The sequence below is a fragment of the Anastrepha obliqua genome, chromosome 3 (assembly GCF_027943255.1).
Source record: "Anastrepha obliqua isolate idAnaObli1 chromosome 3, idAnaObli1_1.0, whole genome shotgun sequence".
In the NCBI taxonomy this organism is placed as follows: domain Eukaryota; kingdom Metazoa; phylum Arthropoda; class Insecta; order Diptera; family Tephritidae; genus Anastrepha; species Anastrepha obliqua.
The window spans coordinates 22,203,987-22,230,069 of NC_072894.1; the positions used below are offsets into that span (position 1 = coordinate 22,203,987).

General features: G+C 35.7%; 1 protein-coding gene across 1 annotated transcript in view; it reads right to left on the bottom strand.

Annotated features, from left to right (window-relative positions):
* The window catches only part of LOC129241388 (G protein alpha i subunit), a 55,504-nt gene extending 51,307 nt beyond the window's left edge, over nucleotides 1–4,197 (bottom strand). Inside the window, exon 1 of the mRNA XM_054877675.1 lies at nucleotides 3,565–4,197. Within this exon, the coding sequence (XP_054733650.1) occupies nucleotides 3,565–3,685 (121 nt within the window). The 5' untranslated portion in view covers nucleotides 3,686–4,197. The remainder of the gene's footprint in view (nucleotides 1–3,564) is intronic.
* Nucleotides 4,198–26,083: the final 21,886 nt, after the last annotated feature.

Genomic DNA, 26,083 nt, shown 5'->3' on the forward strand with positions numbered 1-26,083 from the left:
TTATAAACATAAACATAAAGTGTGACATTTATGACACATTTTTACAGCATAGTTTTTTTTAATGCCGTGAATTGCAAAAATTTTCGAAATCGAAAATCCGGCTCGTCAGACTATATCTACAATTTTATTTTACAAGAATTTTTTTATTTTTTACAGATCCATCAACATTTCTAGGAGAATGATGCAGACCGTGGAGCAACTTTTTTTCATTATACTTTGGGTCACGTGATTTTTTATATACTAATTTTTGTAAAGAAAAATTAAAATAAATTTTTTTATAATGTAAAATTGTTTTTTATATTTATTTCTATTGTTATTCCTTCTAATAAGAGCTTTTCTTTTAGAGCTGCTCGACGTATGTATGTAACCTCTTGAGCAAATAAATCAGTTTAGTTTCTTTGTTTGCTATGGCGCTGCCGCTTTGAAAATTTTCAGCAACTGGTTTTATGACGATATTTGTAAAAAAAGAAATTTGTCCCCGTCACGCCGTGAAGTGTCATCTTCAAATGTATTTATACCTAAGTATGGTAGGGATCTAAATGACTAAGAACATTACGGCCCAAAAAAAACTGTCAACCTTCTGTGGACAAGGCTCTGTTGCACGCACTGAAGTAGGCTTAGAAGTAGCCTTTTAGTTTTCTATTTACCGCATTATCATAAATCATTATGCAGAGTACACACGCTCCAATCGTTGTACCAACCTGGGCAGGTTGGACAAAAGGTTGTGCCATGTATAGTATGGTTGTACAAACGATTTCCATGTTAGTCCAACGGTTGCATGAAAATTAAAAAATTTTATTGTAATTTTTGGTGGGCGGAGTTAGCGGTTGTGCAAGGAGTTGGAACGTGCATACGCAGATTATACAACCAACTTGGCTCACGTTTTTCTTTATAGATATTTACACAGAAAATAAATTTAACAAAATAAAAATATAAAAATAGAAAAAAAATTAATAAATTAAACAAAAAAAATTATTAAAAATATATTATATAATAATAATTAAAAAAATAACAATAATTAAAAAAATAATAATAATTAAAAAAATAATAATAATTAAAAAATAATAATAATTAAAAAAATAATAATAATTAAAAAATAATAATAATAATTAAAAAAAATAATAATAATTAAAAAAAAATAATAATAATTAAAAAAAAATAATTATAATAAAAAAAAATTTTCTTCAACTATGATTATTGAACAAATTCCATTTCCGAATGGGGTTGGTTTCTATTGCTACTAAGATAAATTTGCTTATAATGTCTAAAGCGTAGATCGAATTTGAAAATTATAACACACAAATGTAGTCACTATATAAGCCTTTTGATTTATAGTACTTTTTATAAGCTACCATTAAGAATTAATAGCAATATTTAACGTTAAAAATGCTTAATTTTTGCATAAGCTTGAAAAAATGCCCTATTACAGACGTTTATTTTTAAGTACAAACACAGAAAAGTAACACAGAAAAGTAACAGTATTCACTTACAAACACTCTTCACTAATTAAAGATTTGAATTAAAGGTATTTTTACGCAATAATACTACGAATTTTATTAAAATTCTTTTATTACAAATGCTCATCTAAACGTTTGTAATACCGTGGAAAATAAATGTGCGAGACGAACTCTCAAAGGAACGATAGTGAGAAAAGAATGAAGCGAAACAAAAAAACCCAGTTAACCAACAATGAGGTTCGATAGAACTTGTGTAGTTTTTAAATGAGTTAAATTAACCTTTGGACCTCGGTAAATCATTATTTCCAAAAATAGTGAAAATTTGGACAAAAAAAAAAAAAAAAGCGATAAAATAATATTTTCATAAATATTACAAAATCGCGCGATGAATCGATAAATCTCTATTTTCGAAATAGTCAATATTTGGACTCAAAAATCGCGTGATCTTTTATTCTAAATTTTCACTTTAATACTATTTTATCGCGTTTGTTTAGTCCAGATTTTCGCCTGCGGTGCTTTTTTTTTTCGAAATGTATGTACATATGTACAATGTACATTAGAAAAGCAAAAATATATTTACATATAGTGAAAAATTTAAAAAAAAATCAAACGTCCTGATTTTCGTCTGTGGCGCATTCTTGTTTGGAAACATTCGGGTACATAGTATATACATATGTATGTTCATACATGTTACAAAAAAAAAAAACAAAAAAAAAAGACATTTTTATTAAAAGCGCTATTTTAATTTAAAATATATATATTTACAAATACTGAAAATTTGCGCGATGGTACAAAAACAAACAAAAAATGTATACAAATAATACATTTTTCGCCAGTGTCACTTATAAATTTTACGATAATACAACATTTTCATAAATAGTATGAATTATAAAATCTAAGTTAAATGTTTGCCGGGTTAACAATTGCTTTATACAGTTCTCTTCAACGACATTTCAGTACAAGATGCAAATACGGTCGTAAAAAACCTGATTTTTAAGCTTTTCCTGGGGGTTCTATAGCGATCCTAGAAGGTTGGCGCTTTCATCGATATAATGGTGTGACCTTGCTCTTTCTATTGAGTGTGGTGGGTGCTGTCACGCCCCCTCCGCCCCATCCAAATATATCGTGGTAGTAATGGAAAGTTTTCCCCCCAAATGTTCAATACCACGAATATGAGAATAATAAAGTTGGGCAACGCATTGCATATCATATTGGAGCGTGTATACTCTACATTGCAATATGGTTACTAAATAACTAAGACATTTGCAGCATTTGGGCAAGAATCACTACATTTTTCAAACAATCTGATAACATTAACTTCAACTAAATAGATATGACTACCCTGATAATAGAAACAGAAAACAAAAAAAATGTAATTATTTATACTAAATATGTATAAGTGCTGCTCTTTTGACTAATTTAAATTTCAGCCAAATTCTATGTTGAACTGGACTCATTCTGGCTGGCCTATAAATCCTTCAGGTGCAGTATTGCAATACTTGTAAAAAAGTAGCCTCATTATAATATCCTATCAAATATACAATATTATACATTCATATAAATATAGCTTGCTTAGCAAGTCGCTTGCAAATGAACTTGCAAAGTTTTATTTTCTTCACTGTACTACACAGGCGCAGGCGCAATGCTGCAAAAACAAACAAAAAAGAAACGGCAAGGCAGATCTGAATTCGCCTACGGCTGAAGTGAGTTCAACATTCTCACCACACCCACCTTTCTCATCCAGGTACAAAATTTTCAATTTTTCCCATACACTAAGTGGAAATACGTAGCTATACGACAAAGTTCCCCTCACAATTTACATACAGCGGCAACAATAATCAAATATATTAAAAACAATAAAAAACTACCTCGACCGATAAGGCAATAATGCCTTTTTCATCGGTTTTTTTTGGTGTTTCTAGAACCCAAATAAGTACACATAATAGTAAACAATACATTTCTGGGAATTTGTATGAGCAATTTTGAATTTCACTGGTACTCGGATAAAAACACTTTGCGCCAGCTCAGAAGCATTACGCAAATTGTAGAAACAAATTTAATAATCGATATATTTAATTACATTAATGGAAAATTAAAATAGACGCACCCAAGAGTAGTAATTTCACCTCTGTAGCCGCACGTTCGCCATCCATTCGAAGCGCTCGATCGATGCTTTTCGAACGTTCCACCGCCTCCTTATCGCGCGATGCACTCACAGCACAACCCATTTTTGCTAGTTAGCGGCACTTTAACACGACACTTTACACTTCACTCGGCAAAAAGAGATCACCACCAATAAATGATTTATGCTTGAACTACAACGTCAGCCAAGTGTTCACAAAACACAGTCTCCGATTTTAATTGCAATTAGGCCTTCGCGTGTAAGCTTGTCGATTTTTATTTAATTTTTTTTTTAATATTTAATTTTTTGTTCAGTTTTTCGCCAACTCCTCTTTCACGGCGCACGCGATTCTTTTCCTTTCCTTTTTGGTCGTCGCGTCTGCGCGTATCCACTTTCCTTGCTGCTTCTGCCAATCTAGCAGCTTTCCTTTTGCTATATTTCACTATTTCTGAGCTGTAGATTTTCACTTTTCATGTGAATTTGTTGCACTATTCGCTCTGATTTGCAAATGCACAATTTATGATTCACCACTCGCTAGCTTGTCTCACAAAACAAATCATCCGACCATTTAACACCAAATTAATATTTCATCAAATGCTCGCGTCATACTGCTGATCGAAATCAGTGTTGCTATTTGAATAGGGGGAAAAAAGTGTCTCGAGGTGAGTAGGGGAAATATGTGAAAGGGAGATTTTCGATATGGCTTGACCATTGCTGTTATTTAAATTTAAATCTAGGCACTTATTACAATTTACACATATTATCAGTTTATAAATGAAATATAATTCGAAGTCAGCATTTGCCTGGAAGTTGACTAATTTTATGGGAAATTTCGCAATGCTTGTCTCTTATCAACCCTATCGATCGATGTGCAGTGTTGGCATCACTATTCTTATGCTTCACAGCGTATTCACCACTCCATCTGGCGATAATTTGTTTGATTTCCTGGAAAAAACTAGTAAACATACTTTATTAAACAAATTTCTAATTGTCTAATTAAGTCTTGCGTCTCAAAATATTTGCTACCGACCAAAACAATTTTGTTTGCAAGGAATGTATATAGAATGTGGGGAGTTGACATTCGGTTGTGTTCTTTGCTAAAGTGCCGTTGATTTTATGAAAATGTGGTGGAAAAGTGTTAGTTTATGAAGTTGGCTGCTATTGCATAACCAGGTCATGTTCAATTAGTGAGTTCTGCAATATAAAAACGTTTTATTTCAAAAATTGTAATTGTAATTTATATTTATTTGTATGGGCATAGCGTTACAAAAAGTACAACTTTTACGAATATGCATGTTTCAAGGGGTTGTATTGTTTGCAAAAAATTAATGTTTTCGAATTTTACCTGTAAACGGCCATATTTTCCCTGATTTTCATTAAAATTATTTAAAATGAAGAAGTCAAAATATTTTTTTTAAAATTGGCATACAGTTTATTACACGTTAAAATAATATAATTTTTGTTTTTTATTTTAATCATTTAAAATGGCGGATGTACACTCAATTCTTACAGGAAGGTCGCAGCGGGGCTTCTCAATCGGTGGACATTGTAGCATCTGCGTCACTGACCTGAATACAAAAAACCAAAATGTTTTTGGTTTATTAATGTCATAATTTCTATATGAATTAACAATAAATGAAAAATAAAAATTCGCGGAATAAAATGCTTAAAAAAAATTAATTTTGGGGCGAATTTCCCTACTATTTTTGCTTCGATAACATTATTTTTTCGTAAAATTTTCGAAAACTTGAAACACATAGAAAGTAATATAAAAAAGATGTGTGCAAATTTTCAGGGAGATCGGTCAATAACTTTTCGAGTTATCGAGTACGCCAATTCGAAAAATATAGTTTTGAGAATAACGCTTCTAAAGTCGGCAACGTAACTATGCCTCTCCCAGCGCTCGAACGCAAAGAATAGAGTCGTCACGGTTGACGATCTATAATATAAGAAATACAGAGTTTGTTTGAAGAATAATGAGCCTTATTTCTTTTAAGCAGTTTTATTAAACCTTTTGTCTTATACAACTAATCTTCTTCAAAATAGGACCCTTGAGCGCCAATACACCACTGGTAGCGGTCCTTCCACTGTGGAATCGCGTTCAATTCGGCTGTTATAGTTTTTTGGATCGCCTTCTTGGGTCGTGGCGATTGGCTCGTGTGCCACTCCGCACTCCCTCTTTTGCCCTCGGGATCGTACTCAAAGCATCAGGTTTCATCTCCTGTGATACAATTGTCTAAATTTTATCCTGTTCGTCACTTTCCAATACTTCACGACTCTTTTCCATACGCAATTGCTTTTGTTCATCAGTCAAAACCTTTGGAACCAATTTGGCACACACTTTGCGCATTTCAAGTTTTCCGGTCACGATTTCCCGCACATTGTAATAAGTTAAATTTAACTCTTCACTGATCTCACGTAGACTAGCACGACGGTCAATGTTCAAAAATTCACGAACCCGGTTCACATCTTCGTCTGTTCGCGTCGTCGAAGGCATTCTAGATCGCTGTTCCTCTTCGACGTCCTCCCGGCCTTCCTTGAACGACTTGTGCCACCGTTTTACCTGGGCACTGGACAGAGATTGGTCCCCGTAAGCCTCCTTGAGTAGCCCAATGGTTTCGGTACTCGTTTTATTTAGCTTTACGCAAAATTTGATCGAGTAACGTTGCTCCAACGATCGCTGCATTTTCGCCACTGCAAAATCCTAATACACAAAATCTTAAAACAGCTTTCACGCGCGGAGCGATGTTGACTGCACCGCTGTTGCCAGCGAACTGGGACCGGTTTCTAGTGCAAGGGGAAGGTCCAACGATAATTTTCCCCCACCAGCCGATTCGGTTAATCGCTTGGCAGACGCTCCGCGCGGGAAGGCTCATTACTTTTCAATCAAACCCTGTACTTAAATTTACGTTCTAAAATTTTTTTGGCATATTTTTTTTCGAAATTTTACAGGTATCTGTCCCCTTAATGTACATATACTTAAGAATACACACAGAAAGTTTAATATCGTTCCGGTGAATATTTTCAAAATTACACGCAAATTTGAAAAGGCGTTTCAGAGAGCTTGAAAGTGTTTTTCAAACTTTAAAAGTGTTTTTCTCAAAATGGAGTTTTCAATCGCTTGTCCATTGCTTGTCCGATTGAATACTGCCGCTGTTTAGTTCACAAATGTCAAATAGCAATAGTTTTACTACCTTCACCTCTTTTTCAGTTAGTACTGACCTTAAGAAGACAGCTGCTAAAATTTCATGGTATTCTATTCATTAGTTAGTGAGTTTTTTCTAATAGCGGTCGCCCCTCCGCAGGCAATGCCAAACCTCCGAGTGTATTTCTGCCATGAAAACAACCAAATAGTTAGAGAGTTATTGCGCTAAGAGTGACGCTACTTTTGTTATTTTCAAAATAATGGATCAAAAAGACACTGCTTCTTGATGGGGAAAAATACCGTTCAAGCGAAGCAATGGCTTGAAAGATGTTATGGGGAAACAGCAATAAAACGATGGTTTGTTGACTTCAAACCTAGTCGTAGAGACATCGCTGATGCACAACGCGGTGGACGCGCAAATGAAGCGGTAGCACCAGTAAACGTCAAATAAATTCACAAAATAGTTTTGAATGAGGGAAAAGTGAAGTTGCGTGAGTTAGCTGACATCGTTAAGATATCAAAAAAATTAGTTGACTTTATATTGCAACAGCATTTGACTATGAGAAAGCTCTGTTCAAAGTGGGTGCCGCGTTTGCTCACTATTGACCAAGAACGAGAACGTGCTGATGATTCTGAGCAATGTTTGGCCGTGTTCAAACGTGACAATGGATGAAACATGGATCCCTCATTTTACTCCGGAATCAAAACGATCGTCGTCTCAGTGGACAGCAACTGGTGAAGCTCGCCTAAAGCGTCCAAAATCACAACAATCGGCTGGAAAGGTTATGGCCTTGGTATTTTAGGATGTGCGCAGTGTCCTACATGCACCATATTCGCCAGATTTGGCTCCCAGCGACTACAGGCTGTTCGCAGACCTAACAAAAAATGCTTGACTGTTAATGCTCCTTATATTTCGCTCGAATGAAGAGGTTATTGCTGAAATTGAGGCCTGCGTATTTTGAGGTATCACCGAGACCAACATTATTCGAAAACGGCTAAACGGATTAGTCTCAAATCTTAACACGAGCTTCTTAAATATATTTTTTAGTATTATAATTAATGGAAGTTTTTTTTCATCGATAAAGATTTTTTTTATAAACAATTTAAGGCCCCAAGTTTGGTTTTTGAGAAACCGCCGTCTTGTCAAAAAAATTTATTTTGCTTATTCCTTCGATTAATGACTAGATTGAACATTACTTTAACGAAATCTGTTTGGTTTTTTTAATTTCAGAGGATCAAGTTCAGAGATAAAGTGGCCACCGCAAAACGTCTGAGGAGAGCTCCCGGTTCAGCAGTAGCTTTTCCAAATAAATATTTTTACTAATACTACGTCTTAAAATATAGTTAAAAGATAACATAATATGTGTACAAATTTTAAAATCAATAAATTTAAAAGTTTTCTCAGAAAAAATTCTGGAAAATTCGCTTTTTTTCGGCCTTCTAACTGTATATAACCCCTTGGGGAGAGAAAAAAAAAACAGTGCTTGCTTTAATATTCTGGTATTTTTATTATAATTTGTAAGTAGTGTAGACATAGATGCCATCATAATAGAGCAATTCGTATATTTGTGTAACTCTCATTTGGTTGATTCCGGGTACGATGCGCACCGCGGACTAAAAACATTAAATGATTTGAAAGTTGCTAGTAAAATTCGTCGCCACTATACCATAAAAATGTTCTCATAAAAACCATCGACCTTTTGTTGGTACATAGCAACGTGCGTCCGTTATGACAATATGACCACTCACTTTCAGAAGACTTAAGGGGTAACACCACTGTAGAAATTTCAAAAAATTGATTTTTTTTTTTATAAGCTTAAAAAATGCATTGAACCTTTTAAAATACAGAACAAAAAGTTTTATACGTTACCGAAGTCTATTTCATAAATATTTTAAGCTTTTAACCAAGAGTTAGTGACTGCTACCTAACGACTTCTCCAAATTTCCAAATTTTAAACGCGTTTTTCTCAAAACACGTTTTCTGAAATTGGCACGCAGCATAACTCAAACAATTTTAAATATTTTTAATCAGTTTTTTCACTACGTCTGTATAATAACCTTCTTAAGAGAAGAGCGTAGGGGATTTTCGATAGATTAATTTAAACGATTGTTATAATTATTTAAGTGTCGTTTTTTTAGTTTTTCCTTCAAATGCTTGCTAATTCCACAAAAATAAATATTTTTTAAATCCCCTACGTGTTTCTCTAGCTATTCTTATCTAGATTAAGAAAAAAAATGTTTCTTTGTTCCAGATTAAAATTTGCACCCTCTGTGCTGCGTGCCGCGGAGCTCCTTCAAGAGAAACCACATTACAAAAATGTCTCCAATGCCGCCATTTTGTAAAATTTTTCGATCAAACTTTGTAGTTTTGTATTTTAGTATATAAGTAATAACTTCCCAAATCAGAGTGATTGTTTCCCCTTTCCTTCAATACAAAAAAATTCTTTAAAAATCGTGTTTATTTTACGCGTGTACAGTGGTGTTACCCCTTAAATGCTACGCCATTAGGCATAAGCTATTACGGCAGTCGGTTATCGGATTTATATCTGGCTAAAAACTGCATCAGCATTCCTCAAATTGGTAACATTTGAACTGATTAGCGTTTGAAGAGTTTTTATCACCCCTAAAACTGATCCGGATTGTTCTCGTGAGAATTATACACCAAGAACATACCCTTGATTTTTTCTTAACAGAATAGAATAAACAGCGAAAAAATTTACAAAATTTCTTTTATTCTTTTAATTTTCTCTCTGTAAAGTTTAAATTTTTTATAGAAAAAATTAAATTTGAAACGATCAATCAAATTCTTCGAAACCATTAGGTCTGTTGAAAAGTAATGTATGCCTATGTACATATACTGCAGGGACGCCGCAGGATGGTGTCCTTTCGCCTCTCCTTTGGCTGGTTGACTGGCTGGTAGCTGGTAGACTTGGTGCTAATGGTATAGGGACCGTTTCCTTTAGTCATAATTGAGATCTTGGAACGGTCATTTGCTGTACTCTGTCGCTGGGCTACTCTGGACTTGTGGGCTCAGAGTAAATTCTGATAAAACGGAGCTGGTGCTATTTACTAGAAAATATAAACCTCCAAATTTTAGACTTCCCATATTAAATAACCACGTTCTTCCGCTTTCATCGAAAGTTAGGTATCTTGGAGTGATACTTGACTACAAACTCTATTGGAAGCTCTACATTGAAATGTGGGTAAAGAAGGCCAGCAAAGCTTTTTACTCTTGCAAATCTGTGCTCGGCAAAGAAGGGGAACTCACGACACAGGTCGTTCTCTGGATGTACAAAACTGGAAAGGGTGCAAAAGAACTGCTTGTGTTGGCATCACCGGAGCATGTGGAACTTGTCCTAGTGCTGCCCTACGTTTTATATTATTTTCATCGCTGTTCAGAGTGCAATCAGGTTAAAGGAGGTTGGAGGCAATCTCTTAAAGGATTTGGTAGCGTTTTTAAGCAGTTAACACCGCATTTCTCTGAACTTCGTATAGATCTCTCTATCCGCTAACTGGACTTTGAGGGTCCCGCCAGGGCAATCTTTCCAACTAGGCAGGAATGGAACGAGGGGAAAATATGTACGGATGTTGGCACTTCTGTCTTTACTGACGGTGCCACGATGGAATCGGGAGTCGGAGCAGGGGTTTTCACTAAATCAGGCAATTGACCTATTTCCTTAAAGCTGCCGAATATTGCTAGTGTTTTTCAAGGAAAAGTCTTTGCGATCCAGCAGGTATGTAGAACACATACATAGAGCACTCGAGAGCGAGGGAGATATTAACATTTTTTCCGATGGTCAAGCCGCGATTAAGGCATTGACGACACCATGGTGCAGATCGGAACTGGTCAACTCCTGTAAGGAGGGACTGGATTCCAGGACATAGCAACATAGCGGGAAATGAAATTGTTGATTAGCTTGCCAGGATGGGGTCGACTGAATTGGCTTCAGACGTTTTCTACCCGGTTATCGGCATCCCCCTGACTTTTGCTAAAGGGCAATTGCACAACTTATTTCTTTCAGAGAAGAAGTCTTGTGAGCCTTTTTCAAGAAAAGAGTCGTTAAAAGACATCCAAAGAATGCAGTAGCATTAAAAACTGCAAAAATGGAGGAATGGCAGAATAGGCCGAACGAATTAGGAGAGAGCGCCTGCAAAATGTTATTGAAGCTAAAGCTATTTAACAAATATTAAATTAATCAAAAAATTACGTATTCACATTATGTATTTAATAAAAAAAACTCAGTTTTAAAGTTTGTAAAACAGTTTAGCGGCAGTGTCGAAATAATGTGCTATTTATTTTTGTTGCTTTAGTTGTTTTTTTTCCAAAGAATTTGAAGTATTTTTTTATTAATTCCCTTTAAATGCTGTGAATAAATATGAATCAGTACAGAAAAGAAGTCAAACATAAATAAAGAGTGCTATTTTTTGCTACTAAAGTCGAAAATTAAGTTTATTTTCTATGTCAAAAGCCATTACAGACTGTACATATTTTGAGATTAATTGGGATTTTCTTCCGTGTAAAAAATTTTGATTTTGTCATCAAACAGAACTGACTAGTTCCATTTCCTTTTCTTATTTCTTCACGCTTAATTTCTTCAACTCTGAAGGGGTCCCGGTGGTCTAGAGCTCGAAAATTTAGGGTATTTTCAGGAATTGTTTTTTACAATGAAAAAAAAAAAAACGAAAAACGATATTTAAATTTTTTTGGCTTTTTATTTAACTTCTATTACATACAAAAATGAAAAAAAAGGATTTTTTATTTTAATAATTTTAAAAATGGCGCTGAAGTCGACCCTCACGAAAAATTTCACCTGGACGGTGTTGTCCATTTTGGCTCTTCTATTTATCTAAAACACAAAAATCAATAATTTTATTAATTAGTATGACTGTAGATATGTCCCGTACTAGAATAAAAAACAAAAAACAAAATTGACAAAATGGCGCGGTTGTGAATTTTACACTTTAAAAATCGGGGTTTTTCAGTTTTTTAATAAAAAAAATACGAAATAATTGAAATAAAAATATGATTCTAGTACGGGCGATAGCCATTGATGTTGCGAGCAACATATTAAAATTTCAACGATTCGGTTGAATAATTTTTTTGACAACGCCAGGCCGAAAAAGCCGTTTCGAGATAAATGAGTTTGAAGTTTGAGGTACAGGAGCGCTCGGACCGCTCTCTACATAGTTGATCGGCTCAATAAGCTGTAATATTAGGCATTTCCGCATGAAAATTTCACAGTATATTTTTAAGATACTATACTTTCGAAATATCAAAAAAACAAAAAATCGATTTTTTGAAATTTCTAGACCACCGTGTCCCCTTAAGTAGTTTCTAAATTTTTCAGCTGTCCGGTACATTTTACAGATTTTCTTTGATAAAGGCGAAAATGCAAGCCAGGCCGTTGAAATTGTGAATGGTATTTATGGTGTCGATACTTCAAAAGCTAATTATGTCAAAAAAATCACATAATCAAAGCTGGCCGGCATGCTAGTAGGCGCAGCATCCCCTAGGAGCTTAAAATCGACCATAAAACAGTTTTAAGCCATTCACGCAAAAATAATGGATTTATTTTTCCTCAAACTAATATTATAAGGATTTTTTCCCACAGGGTGAGTCTTTCAGACGATCGCCAGCGTTCATCAATTAGTACTAGTAAAATAATAAAATAATTAGTTAAACCGGTCGACATGTGGAATATTTTTGTATTTGAATATTAGACGCAGTAGGCCTTAATGAAATTCTATTTTTCTCGCTACTCAATCGATAAACATCCGCTAGAAGTAACCCGCTGATTTCGGTTTCAGCTATTTTTATTTCTATTGATCTTCTAAGGCACCTTTTGCTACATCCAAAGACCCGACGCGACAAATATCAAATGTGAAAAATTTTAAAACCAATATGTGGCGATTGCTTGACGCTTGCCTACTGATTCTCCAAATGCTTTGCACCCCATTCTAAAGTTCAGCTCATAAAGTTTAAGACTATCTGTTTATTATCATAATTTTTTAATCGAAAAAAAAATCTATATTCCAATATTCCTCTCTTCCATGTGATCGCGAATTGTTTTTCGATATGTCTCGAGAGTAAATAAACAAAATATCATGCGAGCACACAATCCACTACACACATAAAGTTGTACATACTCGTACATACGTAAGTACGTTTGTGCGGCGATCGAGATTATTGATCGACGTTGTTCCGAACGGCTGGCCGGCCGGCATTGCAATGTTTACGGTGGCCCACAACGCTCAACGTTGAGTTGTGTCTTCGTTGGCATAAGGATAAGGGGATGAGAGTGTAGATGTGCACATCTTGCAGGAAATAAATTCCCAGGCCTCTTGCGCGTTGCATTCATTGCAACACCACCCGTTCATTTCGTTCGCTGGCCAATTACGTTCGCGATGATCGCGTTGATCATGTGGATATTACTGATAATTATGTTCGTACGATGCTAAAGATAATTTTAAGTATTATAATTTATGTTCACACTTTCGTATGTTACATCTGTGTATGTGTGCATGTGCTTAAATGTGTATAAATTTGGCATGTTTGTGTATGAGAAGAAACATTTTGTAAGGCATAGTCGTTGTTTCGTGTTAGGGTCGACGCTATCTTTGTGGCCACCAAATGGTCGCAGCGGTTACAATTATATTATTATTTCCTTTGCAGTGCTATTTATTATTTTTGCTTGAATTTGTGTGATATTAGTGTTTCTTTGCCGTTGGGATTTTGTAATTTTCTGCTTTCATAAGAAATTATACAGGGCAATTATGCAGGCCACAGACGGAAAACAAATCGAAATACATAAGCGTTTGAAATTTCAAGAGGAGGACACGTTGTGTGGCGTTGTTGGCGAACCGAACGAAAATTGACACAATTCTTTGTCAACTTGCAATCGGTTGCGTTTGTGTGACGAAGTTGTCAATTACAATTCGACTTGAATCTATTAAACTCTGTGACAAATTACAATACGTCAGTAAACGTATGACAGAATTTCAATACTGTCGTGTAAATAATCAGCCACGAGAACTATTTGCAAACGATTGCCGATTAAATCACGGGAATGTCTACGGAGAGGCACGCGCGGTGCCAATATTAACATTCTCTCTGACAGTCAAGCAGCTCTAAAATCGCTGGATAATTTCTCATTCCAATCAAGATTGATCTGATAATGTTTTAACATCCTCAACACCCTAGCATAAAGAAACTCTGTTTCCTTGATGTGGGCTTCGGGACATGAGGGGCATGCAAGGAATGAAATTGCGGACACTTTAGCGAAAAAGGGGGCAAACACTCCCTTCATAGGTACTGAACCTTTCTGCTGGGTAAATAACAGCTTCAAAAGTGCCTTTCTACGTGAGCAGGAACAACGAGGCCTAATGGACTACTGGAGAGCCCAATCGGGCATGCGGCAATCGAAAAGACTCATAGATCCAGAATGGATAAAGGCAGAAGCAATCCTTACCCTAAGCGGAAAGGACATACAACTTTACAGTGAACTACTAACAGGATACTGTAAACTTAATTATCACATGAAAAATATAGGTGCGATAGAAAATGATTCTTGTAGACTCTGCAAAGAGGCACAAGAAACAGCAGAACAGGTTCTATGCGACTGCCCAGCAGTGGCACGACGCAGACAAAATTGCCTGGGAAATGGGGCTACAGATCCAAACCTCCTGGTAGAAATCAAGCCTACAGCCTAAAACGGTTTGAGTAGGCTACATGGCTGCACAATAGATACATATCTTCAGATCGCAGTGCACAAACAGCCAATCAATAATAATAAATCACGGGAACACATAATTCCCCATACATTAAGTGAGCCTAAAAATTAACAGGCTTAGCAATTCATTTCCTTCCACTTTGAAGTATCTGAATTTAATATGAACAATAAATTCTTGAACTTTGTGGTCGGAAATAATAATTATTCAGACAGATTTTGGATTGAATCTGGGAAAGACTATATAATTCCTCCCGGTAAATCGAACGAAAGGCAACATTGTCGATTTTGCAAGATTACCGATTTTAATTTGTACACTACGCTCGATTTTAAGAGTTCATTTGCGAACTGGGTGTTAGACATACATACGGGTATATGGACGTTTACATAATACATCATTTGTTAGGTGTTCGGCGGAGCTCTCCAATTTATGACAAACGTCTTGATATTCTTCTACAAATAAAAGGCACTACAGTTTTATGCCGACTTCAAAAGGTTCATGAGTTTTCATGAGTTTTATGAGTTACTTTCTCATCACATTCGGAACTTACCATTCTTTGCCAGGGGCGAACAGAAAAAAAGTTTTATGAACACTTGAGGGCATAGTCCCTGTTTCAAAGTGCTAATGTAAGTATGTCTTTTTCACTTAAGATATCAGGTCAGTCCATAAGTTCGTGCGTATTTCACTTTTGTACGATTTTTGCATACACAAAATTATTCGCGGAATATAAGGAACTATTTATATTTTCTTTGATATATTGTGCATTCAACAAGTGATTTTAATCGCGGATAGAAGCACGTGTTGTTAAAAAATAAAATGGAATCTTCGAACGCGTATAAAAGGCATATTTTGTATTTTTTTTATAAAAGTGGTAAAAATGCAACAACTTCTTCTTCTTAATTGGCGCGATAACGGCTTACGCGATTTTGGCCGAGTTTAACAAAGCGCGCCAGTCGTTTCTTTCTCGTGCTAACCGGCGCCAATTGGACACACCAAGTGAAGCCAAGTCCTTCTCCACCTGATCTTTCCAACGCAGAGGAGGCCTTCCTCTTCCTCTGCTACCACCAGCTGGTACCGCATCGAATACTTTCAAAGCCGGAGCGTTTGTATCCATTCGGACGACATGACCCAGCCAACGTAGCCGCTGGATCTTTATTCGCTGCGCTATGTCTATGTCGTCGTAAAGCTCATACAGCTCATCGTTCCATCGTCTGCGATATTCGCCGTTGCCAACGTGCAAAGGTCCAAAAATCTTACGCAGAATCTTTCTCTCGAACACTCCAAGCGTCGCTTCATCGGAGTGCAACAACTGCTGCTGCAGAAATAAACACTGTTCACGGAGAGGATACCGTGAGTGTAAGGACTGCGCGAAAGTGGTTTTCAAAATTCCGAAGTGGTAACTGCGACGTGGGGGATGAGCCGCGCGCTGGTCGTCCTGAAGTCTTTAACTCCGACGCCTTGCTCGAACTCGTAGAAGCTGAGCCAAATTTGAGAGTCGATATGATAGCTCAGAGGTGAAATTCATCGCATGGAACAGTTCACAGGCACCCTTTAGTTGGGAAAGGTTTCAAAGCTGGGAAAATGGGTTCCGCATAGACTTTCCGTCGCCAACCTTCAGCAGAGAGTGAATGTGTGTTCTCAGCTGCTGCAAAGGCTTGAAAATGAAAGTTGTTTGAACCGTATCGTTACTGGTGATGAAAAATGGGACCAAACCAGACGATAACTGATGATTATTATTCCCATCAGCTATCAAACCTGAATGAGACACTTAACCAAAATCGACCGTCTTTAGTGAATAGACGCAAAGTGTTGTTTCACCACGAGAACGCAAGACCTCATACCGCAAGGCGAACATTAGGCAAGCTGAACGAGCTCGAATGGGAGCTAATGCCGCATCCACCATACTCTCCGGATATTGCAACTTGTGATTATCACCTTTTCCGTGGACTTCAATCCCATATGAGTAACAAGAACTACTCCTCAAAAGAACATATAAAAAGGGATATCGAAGCGTATTTTGGCTCCAAGGACAAACAATGTTTTGAGCAGGGAATTAAAAATTTGCGTAACCGTTGGGAAGACATTGTAAATAATGAAGGAAAATATATTATTACTTAATAAATACTTTAAACATCTTTTTAAAACCACCTTTAAGAAACACTCGAACTTATGGACTGACCTGATACTTTGACAAGTTTAACAGAGCGCGCCAGTCGTCTTTTCTCATGTTAACCGGCACCAGTTCAACACACCCAGGGAAGCCAAGACCTTCTACACCTGATATTTCCAACGCGAGGAGACTTTACACTTCCTCTACTACCACCAGCTGGTGATGAATAATTTCAGAGCCGGAGTATTTGTATCCATTCGGACGATATGACCTAGCCGACGAAGCCGCTGAATCTTCATTCGCTGCCTATGTTTATGTCGTCGTAAAGCTCATACAGCCGTTGCCAACGTGCAAACTTCTAAAACTTTTCTGCAGAGTACTTCACACACTCCAAGCGTTGGAAAAAACCCAGCTACTGCGCCATGCAATAGGGGAAGCATAATGGGAGCTTTATAAAGTGTTAGTTTAGTATCACTTGTTGGCACGCGAGATCGATTTCAAGGCTGATATTTTTATCGGAGCCAAATATAATAAATAAAATCTCTTAGTTGGTATGTACATCTTTGATAAGCGTAAGACCTACATACGTGTCACACTTGGCCATGGAGCCATGAGCATATAAAATTAATATTATTCATATTCGTATGCCTATTAAATACTCTGCTGCTGTCATATTGAAAATATCATTTTGCTGTTAATTTTGTGATTTAGAGGATACTTCGTGTTCAAGTCCTGCCTTCAACATCTCGCTCTTTTGCGTGTCCTAAATCGCTTTCAAAGTTAGATAGTTGAGTATAAAGTTAAATCTCATGGGAGATTACCCTTCATTTGATTGGAGCTGGTAGTTTGTAGTACCAGTTTTCGATATAAAAAATATTATAATTTAAAAAGTAAGTTTCATAAACCGGATCTATGATATCTTAACCAAGTCTCTAAAGTTGAGTTATTGAGCATTACATTTTAAATGTGGAAACAAATCGAGGAGCGCTCGAAATCGGCTTGGATTCCTTTTAAAAGCTTCAGATGAACACATATTAGGCACACTAAGAGGAGATATAATACATATCAATTGTAAAATCATAGTCGACAACTAATTCTAATGGACGTTTCATAACGCCTCACGAGTAATTTTACTAAAAGGGCGTCTTAGGACGAATTGTCTATGAATCATTTGGAAGACTAGTCCCACCTTAGACAAGTTTTTGAAATTTACGAGTCTTTCGCTGCCAGAAAAATACCTCACGCACGTTTAAAGTCATATCCATCGCGTGCCACGGAAGATTTCGCCACCATCGCAATGAAAGAATGTGTGCACACATGTATCGCTACATACATGTAAATGCATGTGTATGTATTTACTTAAAAGAGACAAATCTTTTTCCGTGATTAAAGTGCGTTCCCTTCTCGTCGCCATCTCGATCCGGTTCAGTATTTCATCAAAGCACTAAAACCTTTTTTTTTATATTTTAATTCTAGAGAAATCACTTTCATTCTTGTATTAGCTCCTTTGGTTTCTTCTCAACAAACTTACCTCGTTCAAGGCTGCTAATGCCAATATTTCTTCTTACCAAATTTTTCCTGCCACATCAAGTAAACAATGAAAGATCACCCCAATTTTCGAGCAATCATCGACATCGTACGTCACACGTTGATATCGTCGACGGTGTTGGCAGCTACTATACATATCTATGCATGTATGTATGTATTTGTATGAGCTAACATTGATAGTACCGGCATCCCCATAGCCCAACAGTCCGACAGCAAGACGAACGGACATGATTTACACATGTTTACAGCACAATCAAAAACGCCGGCAACTTCAGCTACACATCCGCACCAACAACAGCCACAGCATCAATTGACGTAGCAATAACAGCAACAATTCTATGTAACAATTCATCAAATAACAAGCAACAGACGCCGAATGAGGCGGAATGCTCCCAGTGCCTTTTTACTCGCTTAGATATGAACAATATTTGCATATATGTATGTATGTATGCATGTGTGTAATATCTGCAGATCACTGTTTGTGTGTATGTATAGTAGGCAAGCACATTGTTGTAGAGCACTCACACTCCATTCGATTGCTGTGTTTGGCTGAGTAAAATGTGGTTGCTGTGGCTTTGAGGGAGAGTAATTTTGAGCACTTTGCCGGCAGCAACGTCGACGGTGGTCGCTGCAGCGTTGCATAAGCAGCTACGCATCAAAAGTTAAAAGCTGCGGCGGCTCATTGGGTGGTCCCTTCACTTTACCACGATATGCATACGAGTATAAAAGCATGTGCTTAAGCGCATATGCATGTGGCTGTATGAGTGCAGTATGTACGAGTATGTGTGAATGAAAGAGCTGGTTGGCGCGCGGTGGCATAGACATAAAAATTTAATACCATCTTTCAATTGTGGTCGCTGCGCTTTTTTGATAGTTTTAGCAGTCGATGGTGTTGTTGTTGGTTGGATTACCACTGCCTACCGATCTTTAGCTGACAACAGCATTAAAATTGTTGCTACGCTTCCAAACACAGTACACTTTGCTGTTGCTGATGCCAACAAAACTGACTGACGGCGACGGCGAACTTCAATTGAACATCTCAGCTGTGGAATAGGCAAACCAGAAACCAATACCAAAAATAAAAAAAAAAACAAGAGGCAACCGAGTAATATCAGCAACAACAGCAGCTAAAGAAAACAGTTCAAGATTAACGCAATTCAACACGAGTGACTTATCGAAATCTATTTTGCTCACTAAAACGAAGCGCGATGGATGCCCTGATGGATGAACGAATGGATTTTCTTTGAATGACGCGTGATTTTCGTCACTTCTGAAATATGTATGCGCATGGCGCGAGTATGTTGATATGTTAAAATGTGTTATTCGTTTATCCAAACAGATATTCTACATTAAGGCGACCCATTTGGATTCTAAAATCTGCTTCACAGTATAGGGTATTCGAGGGCAGGTAAATGTAAGCCTAGAGAACGACCGAATATCGACTTTTAAGGCCAAACTGAAGCGCGTCGATCTTCGGCCAATTTCAGCTGTTTGAAGCTGTAAAAGGAGCATGGGAAAGCATATCGTAAGATGTTATTGATAATTTAATACCTTAGATGCCTAAAAAATTCACTGCAGTCATCCAAAATAAGGTATTTTCTACGAAATATTAGCATAGAACCGTATTTGTTAGCACCAATAAAGCGGGTGCTTTAGTTTTGTCCATTGAGTTTTTGACTACTAAAGGGTGGCGCAAAATTAATCGGCTATTAGAAAATACTTTTTCTTCATTTTTGGTCTTTCACCGAGATTCGAACCTACGTTCTTGGGTTCTGCTCTTAGTGAGCCTAATATTTGTTCATCTGAAGCTTTTGCTAGGAATCCAACCCGATTTCGAACGCTCCTCGATTTGTTTACACATTTAAAATGTAAAGGTGAGTTTCTACTCAATAACTCAAATTTAGAGATTTGGTTAAGATATATTAGATCCGGTTTATGGAACTTCCTTTTTAAATTTTAATAATTTTTACATAGAAAACTGGTACTAAAAACTACCATCTTTTGAAACTCCGATCCAATTAAGGAAATCCTCCCATGAGATTTAAATTCTTATTCAATTATTTATCATAACTTTGGAAGCGACCAAGGGCGAGGTATCAAAGGCGAGTGTTGGGCACGAAGAATATGGAATTTATATTCTTGTCTTTCCTTGTAAAAGTGGTTTTGCAAACTCCATGGCCAAGTGTGATACGTATGTAGGTCTTATGCTTTTCAAAGATGTGCATACCTACTAATACTTCAAGTAGTATGAGACTTTATTAATTAGGAACCAGCATTAACACCGATAAAAATATCAGCTTTGAAATCCAACAGAGAATCTCGCCTGTTAACAATTAATTCTTTGGACTAAGTGGGCAATTGAGTAGTAAAGTCCTCTCTCGACGAGCAAAACTAACACTTTATAAATTTCTCATCATACCCGTCCTACTGTATGCTGCAGAGCCGTGGACTTTTGACAACGAGGCATCGCTTGGAGTGGGGAGTGAAAAAAGGACTATGCGGAAGATTTTTGGAAGTTTGCACGTTGGCAGCGGTGGAATATATATATACATATAAATATATTTATGGCATATATATATATATATATATATATATATAAATATGTATAATTGGCGGGTGTTATTGGGCAGAAATTGTGTGTTTGGCTGAGCTTCTCCTCCTATTTTTGGCGTGTCGCTTGATGTTGCTCCACAAATGGAGGAACCTATAGTTTCAAATCGACTTCGAATGACAGTTATTTATTATGACAGAAATACACTCGGAGGTTTGCCATTGCCCGCCGAGGGGCCACCGCTACAAGAAAAAACTTTTTCTTCATTTAGGTGTTTCCGAGATTCGAACCTACATTCTCTCTGAATTCCGAATGGTAGTCACGCACTCAACTCATTCGACTAAAGAGTCGCGGGATCATCTTTAAAAAATAAATGCCATGAATGGTTCTCCAAACAAATAATAAAGATTGCCCAATCCGTTAGAATTTTTGATGTTTTATTTAAATTTAAATTCCGATACCTCTAAATTGATCACCCTTTACAAATGTTTCCTTTCATGCCTCAACTCAATTACTGAGTTTTTATGTATTTTATGGTATTTCAAAAGTAAATTCCCACATTAAGGACACCCCTAATGAACATAACATAAACACAAATTATTGCTCATATATATAAAAGATCTATGTTAGGTGTCTAAGTTTATGAACGCAAAATTCTTTGCTCGAAATCAAAGGAAAAAGCGCGGCGAGTAATTGGAGATCATCAAGTGAAAGAGATGATCCATGACGGTTGAGCGAGGTGTTGAGAGAGCAATTTTTTCGTTTTTTTTTTTTTTATTTATATACCTACATGTAAAATTAAAAATTTAAATTAACTAAAACCACTCGTATGTAAATTAATATGTAAGCCTGCCAAATTAGTTAATCTTTAAAAAGTATGTTGCCTTTAACTCGCAACTCCACACGTAATTCTAAGACCTCTATTCCAGTTTTGAGCAAGAAAATTCAACTAATTCTAGTCTACTCAATGTTGGATTGTCAACTCAGACCGCTATTGGCTCCATCTTGACTCTTTTAAGCTAGAGAGAGGACTATACTGCTAAATTGGCTACTCAGTATTGGGTTGGGGAATACGTGCGCATTGTTTTTACCGAAGACTTTCATTTAAACAAAAAACAGTAAATATATCAATTACATACATATATACCCGCCGTTGCTTTTTACAACCTCTCCCACCTCTCGACCAATTTGTTGATGCCGTTCCGCCAAAAATCGCCTGGTCTGGTGTCAAATAAGTTGTTGAGCCAGTTTTGAGCATCTTTGTTATCGGTTTGAGAGGGAGCGGAAAAGATGGTAATCGGTCGGTGCAAGGTCCGAGGAATACGGCGGATGCTGCAGGATCTCCCATTCGAGGTCTTGGAGTGACAATTCGGTACCAAAAGCGCTGCTTCTGACCGCGTGTTGCTTCATGGTGCGCGAGATGCTTAGAAGCAATTTGAAGGCGACTTTCTTTGTTTTTTTTCTTTGAGCTCGTAAGGCACCCAGGCTCCCAATTTCTCGGTAAATCTCATTGAATGAAGGTGATTGAGAATCGTCTTATGATCGTAGCTCAATTTTTCCGCCAATTTACGCCTTCTTTCGAAAGTGATATGAGACGTTCTTCATTGAATTCAGAAGGCCTTCCGCTGCGGGACGTGGCAGCGACGTCAAAGTCGCCATTTTTGAACTTTGCAAACCATTTCCGTGCTATAGACTGGGACACTTTCTCCACACACATCGCAAATGTCCCTGGCTGCTTCGGCAGCCATTTGACCTCAATGAAAAGCAAAGAAAAGCAGGTGTCGAAAATTTTAATTTTTGCCACCTGGGTACTCCATTTCTAAGCCTCAACACTAATACAAATTAAATAACTCAAAAATACAATTAACATAGTTGTGTAGAGCAGAAAGAATTCTATCGAATGAACACTTACTCTTTGCCAAACAGCAAAAGATTGGCCAAGGATATTTAAAATAAAAGAAAATACAAAAACGCTAAAGAGACTCCCTATTGGATTTCAAAGCTGTTATCGGTGTTAATGCTAGTGCCTAGATAAACGAAGTCTCTTACAATCTTGAAATTATAACTGTCAACAGTGAAACAGTGACGCGGGTGCCGATATTCGAGTGCGCCGACTATTTGGTAACAGGAGGTATTTCGTTTTGTCCTCGTTCAGCGATAGACACATTTGCTTTGCTTCTTTATGCAGTTTGGAAAAGGCAGAACTAACAGCGCATTTGTTCAGACCGATGAATTCAATATCATTCGCACAACTTAGCCCCACTTTTTTCGCTCGTGCATTTACATACATACATATTTGTTGGTGGCGGAAAAAGTAAAAAAAAAATCCTTTAAAGCAATCTAGAAAAAGAAGCGTTCAACATACATTCATATGTATGTATGCATGTGTTTCACTATGTATCGATATTGTAAGCATCACATAGAGTCGGAAAATGTAAATTTTTTTATTCATTTGCGCTGGCGTAAAATTTTATGTATTAAAAGTAAATTAAGCAACTGAACTCGGCTGATCGATTTTTTTGAAGGTCAATTACCATGCAAATTGGACTTTCATCCAGTAGAAATATATTTACTAAGTGCCTAGAAAGTGTGTACATACATGCACATGCATATTTATCTACCCATATACATATGTATGTACATACATATGTACATACAAGTAATTGAATCACTGAAATACTTTCCGCTGTCTGTAACCTGTGCTCATCTGTGGCATCTCATTCGCGCATACTAAAACTGCTCAACGCAACAAAAACAGATTATTGCCGAAAGTTTGCCGAAATACAGGTTCGTCATTGTTGTTTCAGCTAAAATAGCAGCCAAATAGGTGGAAAAGAAATGTAAGCGCAAAAAAATTAAAATTCAATGTGATAAACAATGACTAGTTATCACCTATTTACGAATTTGCCCTACGTGAAGCTGGAGAATAGCATCGCTCTACATGTAAATACATACTTACATGCAAACATATATGAGTTAAATTTATTTTTGAAAATAAAATAAATTGTTGAAGTTTTATTTTTTAGTTTATTATAATTTAATTTATCTTTATTAAAATAGCACAAGTTTGAATTTGTCTTTACTCTTCAAGGTGACTTTGAAGACTACTTTTAACATTAAAAACTATACTTATTCAATTTATTTTAACAGTTAGATTTATACTTAAAATTAAGAGAGAAAGAGTTCCCCATTTACTATTACAACAATTACAACAATTAAATATATAACTTACATAGCTATAATAATTATTCCAGTTAGATAATGAAGAGAGCGAGAGCGAAAGGGGAAAGTTACTTATAATATATAACTCGCCTCTCCTTAAAGAATTCGAGTCTCGTCGAATCTTTTACAAATATAATATACAATCCGAAAATTTAATAGTTTCTTATAGTGATACAGATTTAAATCACACTTAACTAATAACTTGAAATATATTTAAGTTGTTTAGCGGTTTTTTTTCCAAGATAAATATTAAACTATATTAGCCATAAATATTCATTTCTTATTCTATAGTTTACATTTTAAAAAAAATAAATATAGTGTGATTTAATATAAAAAAAATATTAACGAATAGTTTTCCATGTTTTGCTCTACAAATCCATTTCATTTTTTTTATTATTATTATTTTTTTTATTTATTTTTATTTTATTTTATAGACTTTAATGGGCGTCTAAATTGTGCAGTGTCTACTTTATTAGGGTTGCTGTGGTGGTATCTGTTAAATCTTTTAGCAGTTTTTTGTCTAATTGCAGTAGGATTTTTAATATATAAATTAGATTTTTGTAAATTAAGTGTAATATTTTCTCTTTTAATATTTTCTCTATCAATGGTTTTCTTTTTAATTGCTTCAGATCTTACCTTAACCTCTTTTAAATTTATGTGTAACTTATTTATAAAATCAATTGGTTTTAATTTAGTCGTGCTGTGAATTGTATTATTATAGAAATTAACTGCTTTTAGTACTAATTCTTCAGAGTCATTAATATTTTCAGCGTTTTTTAATATTCTTATATGCTCTAAGAGAGTCGAATGCATTCTTTCTACATCTGAATTTCCTGTGTGCGAATTCGGTGTTGTAAAATGAGTTTCTATATTATTTTCTTGACAGAACAGCTTTATAAGTGCATTATTAAATTCATTATCCATAATAATTTTATCAGGTTTTCCTAAAAATGCGATTCGCTCTTCGATTTTAGTTTTAATTGTTACCATATTTTTGTCATTTAGTTTATGTGCCGTTCCTAATTTCGTAAATTTGTCTATTGTTGTCAAAAAACTAGTCTTTTGTATCTGAAAAATATCTATATGTACTATTTCATTTGGTTTTTCTGGTGTTGGAGTATGTTGAAATATTTTATTTATTGGTTTTCTGTCATATTTGTTTTCATTACATATTCTGCAGTTATTGCAATATCTATTTATAAATTTTAATAATTTAGGATTATAATAATTATCTTTTAATTCTTCGAAATTCTCCTGGATTCCTCTATGGTTACCTTTAATATGAATATCATCAATGATATTCAATAAAGATTCCTCGGATTCAATATCACTAGCAACTTTTGTACAATTTATGAAATTTATTTTATTGTTACTAGAAAATAATTCAATTAATTTGTTCTGTATTATATTATATTTATTATTGTCAAGCTCCGAGTATACCCCAATTTTTCCTCTTTTTATTTCACGTCTAAATAAATCATTCAAATAATGAGTATTATTTAAGTCATTCTCAGACACATATATTATTTTATATTTTTTAAAAAGTATTTCGGTTTCTTTATTTTTATTTTTAACTATTCTTATTTGCGTCCTATATTTATTAACAATTTTATTTATTCTAAAGAAATTAATATTTACATTTTCTTCCGTACTATGATTTACTTCAACTCTGCTCAAAAAATCAGCTACCTTATTCTCCTTTCCCTTAATATATTCAATATCGAGATCAAATTCATCTAATAATATTTTCCATCGGATGATTCTAGAATTGGGCTCTTTAAGTGAATAAAGCCATTTCAAAGGCTGATGATCAGTTTGAACTAGAAACTTTCGACCAAAAAGGTATGGACGGTAATATTTCACTGACCATACAATGGCTAATAATTCTTTTTCCAGCGTTGAGTAGTTTTTTTCATGTCCATTTAAAGTCCTACTGGCGTAACTTACTGGTTTGCCATCCTGGCTCAACACCGCGCCAATAGCAGCATTGCTTGCATCCGTGGTCAATACAAATTTTTTATTAAAGTCTGGATAGCATAATATTGGTGGATTTGTTAAAATTTTCTTCAATTTTTCGAAAGCGTCAATATAAGATTTGTCATTAATATCAATTTTACTATTTTTTTTTAAATATTTTATTATAGGGCTAGCAACAAAGGAATAGTTTCTAATGAATTTCCGGTAATATCCGGTTAAACCT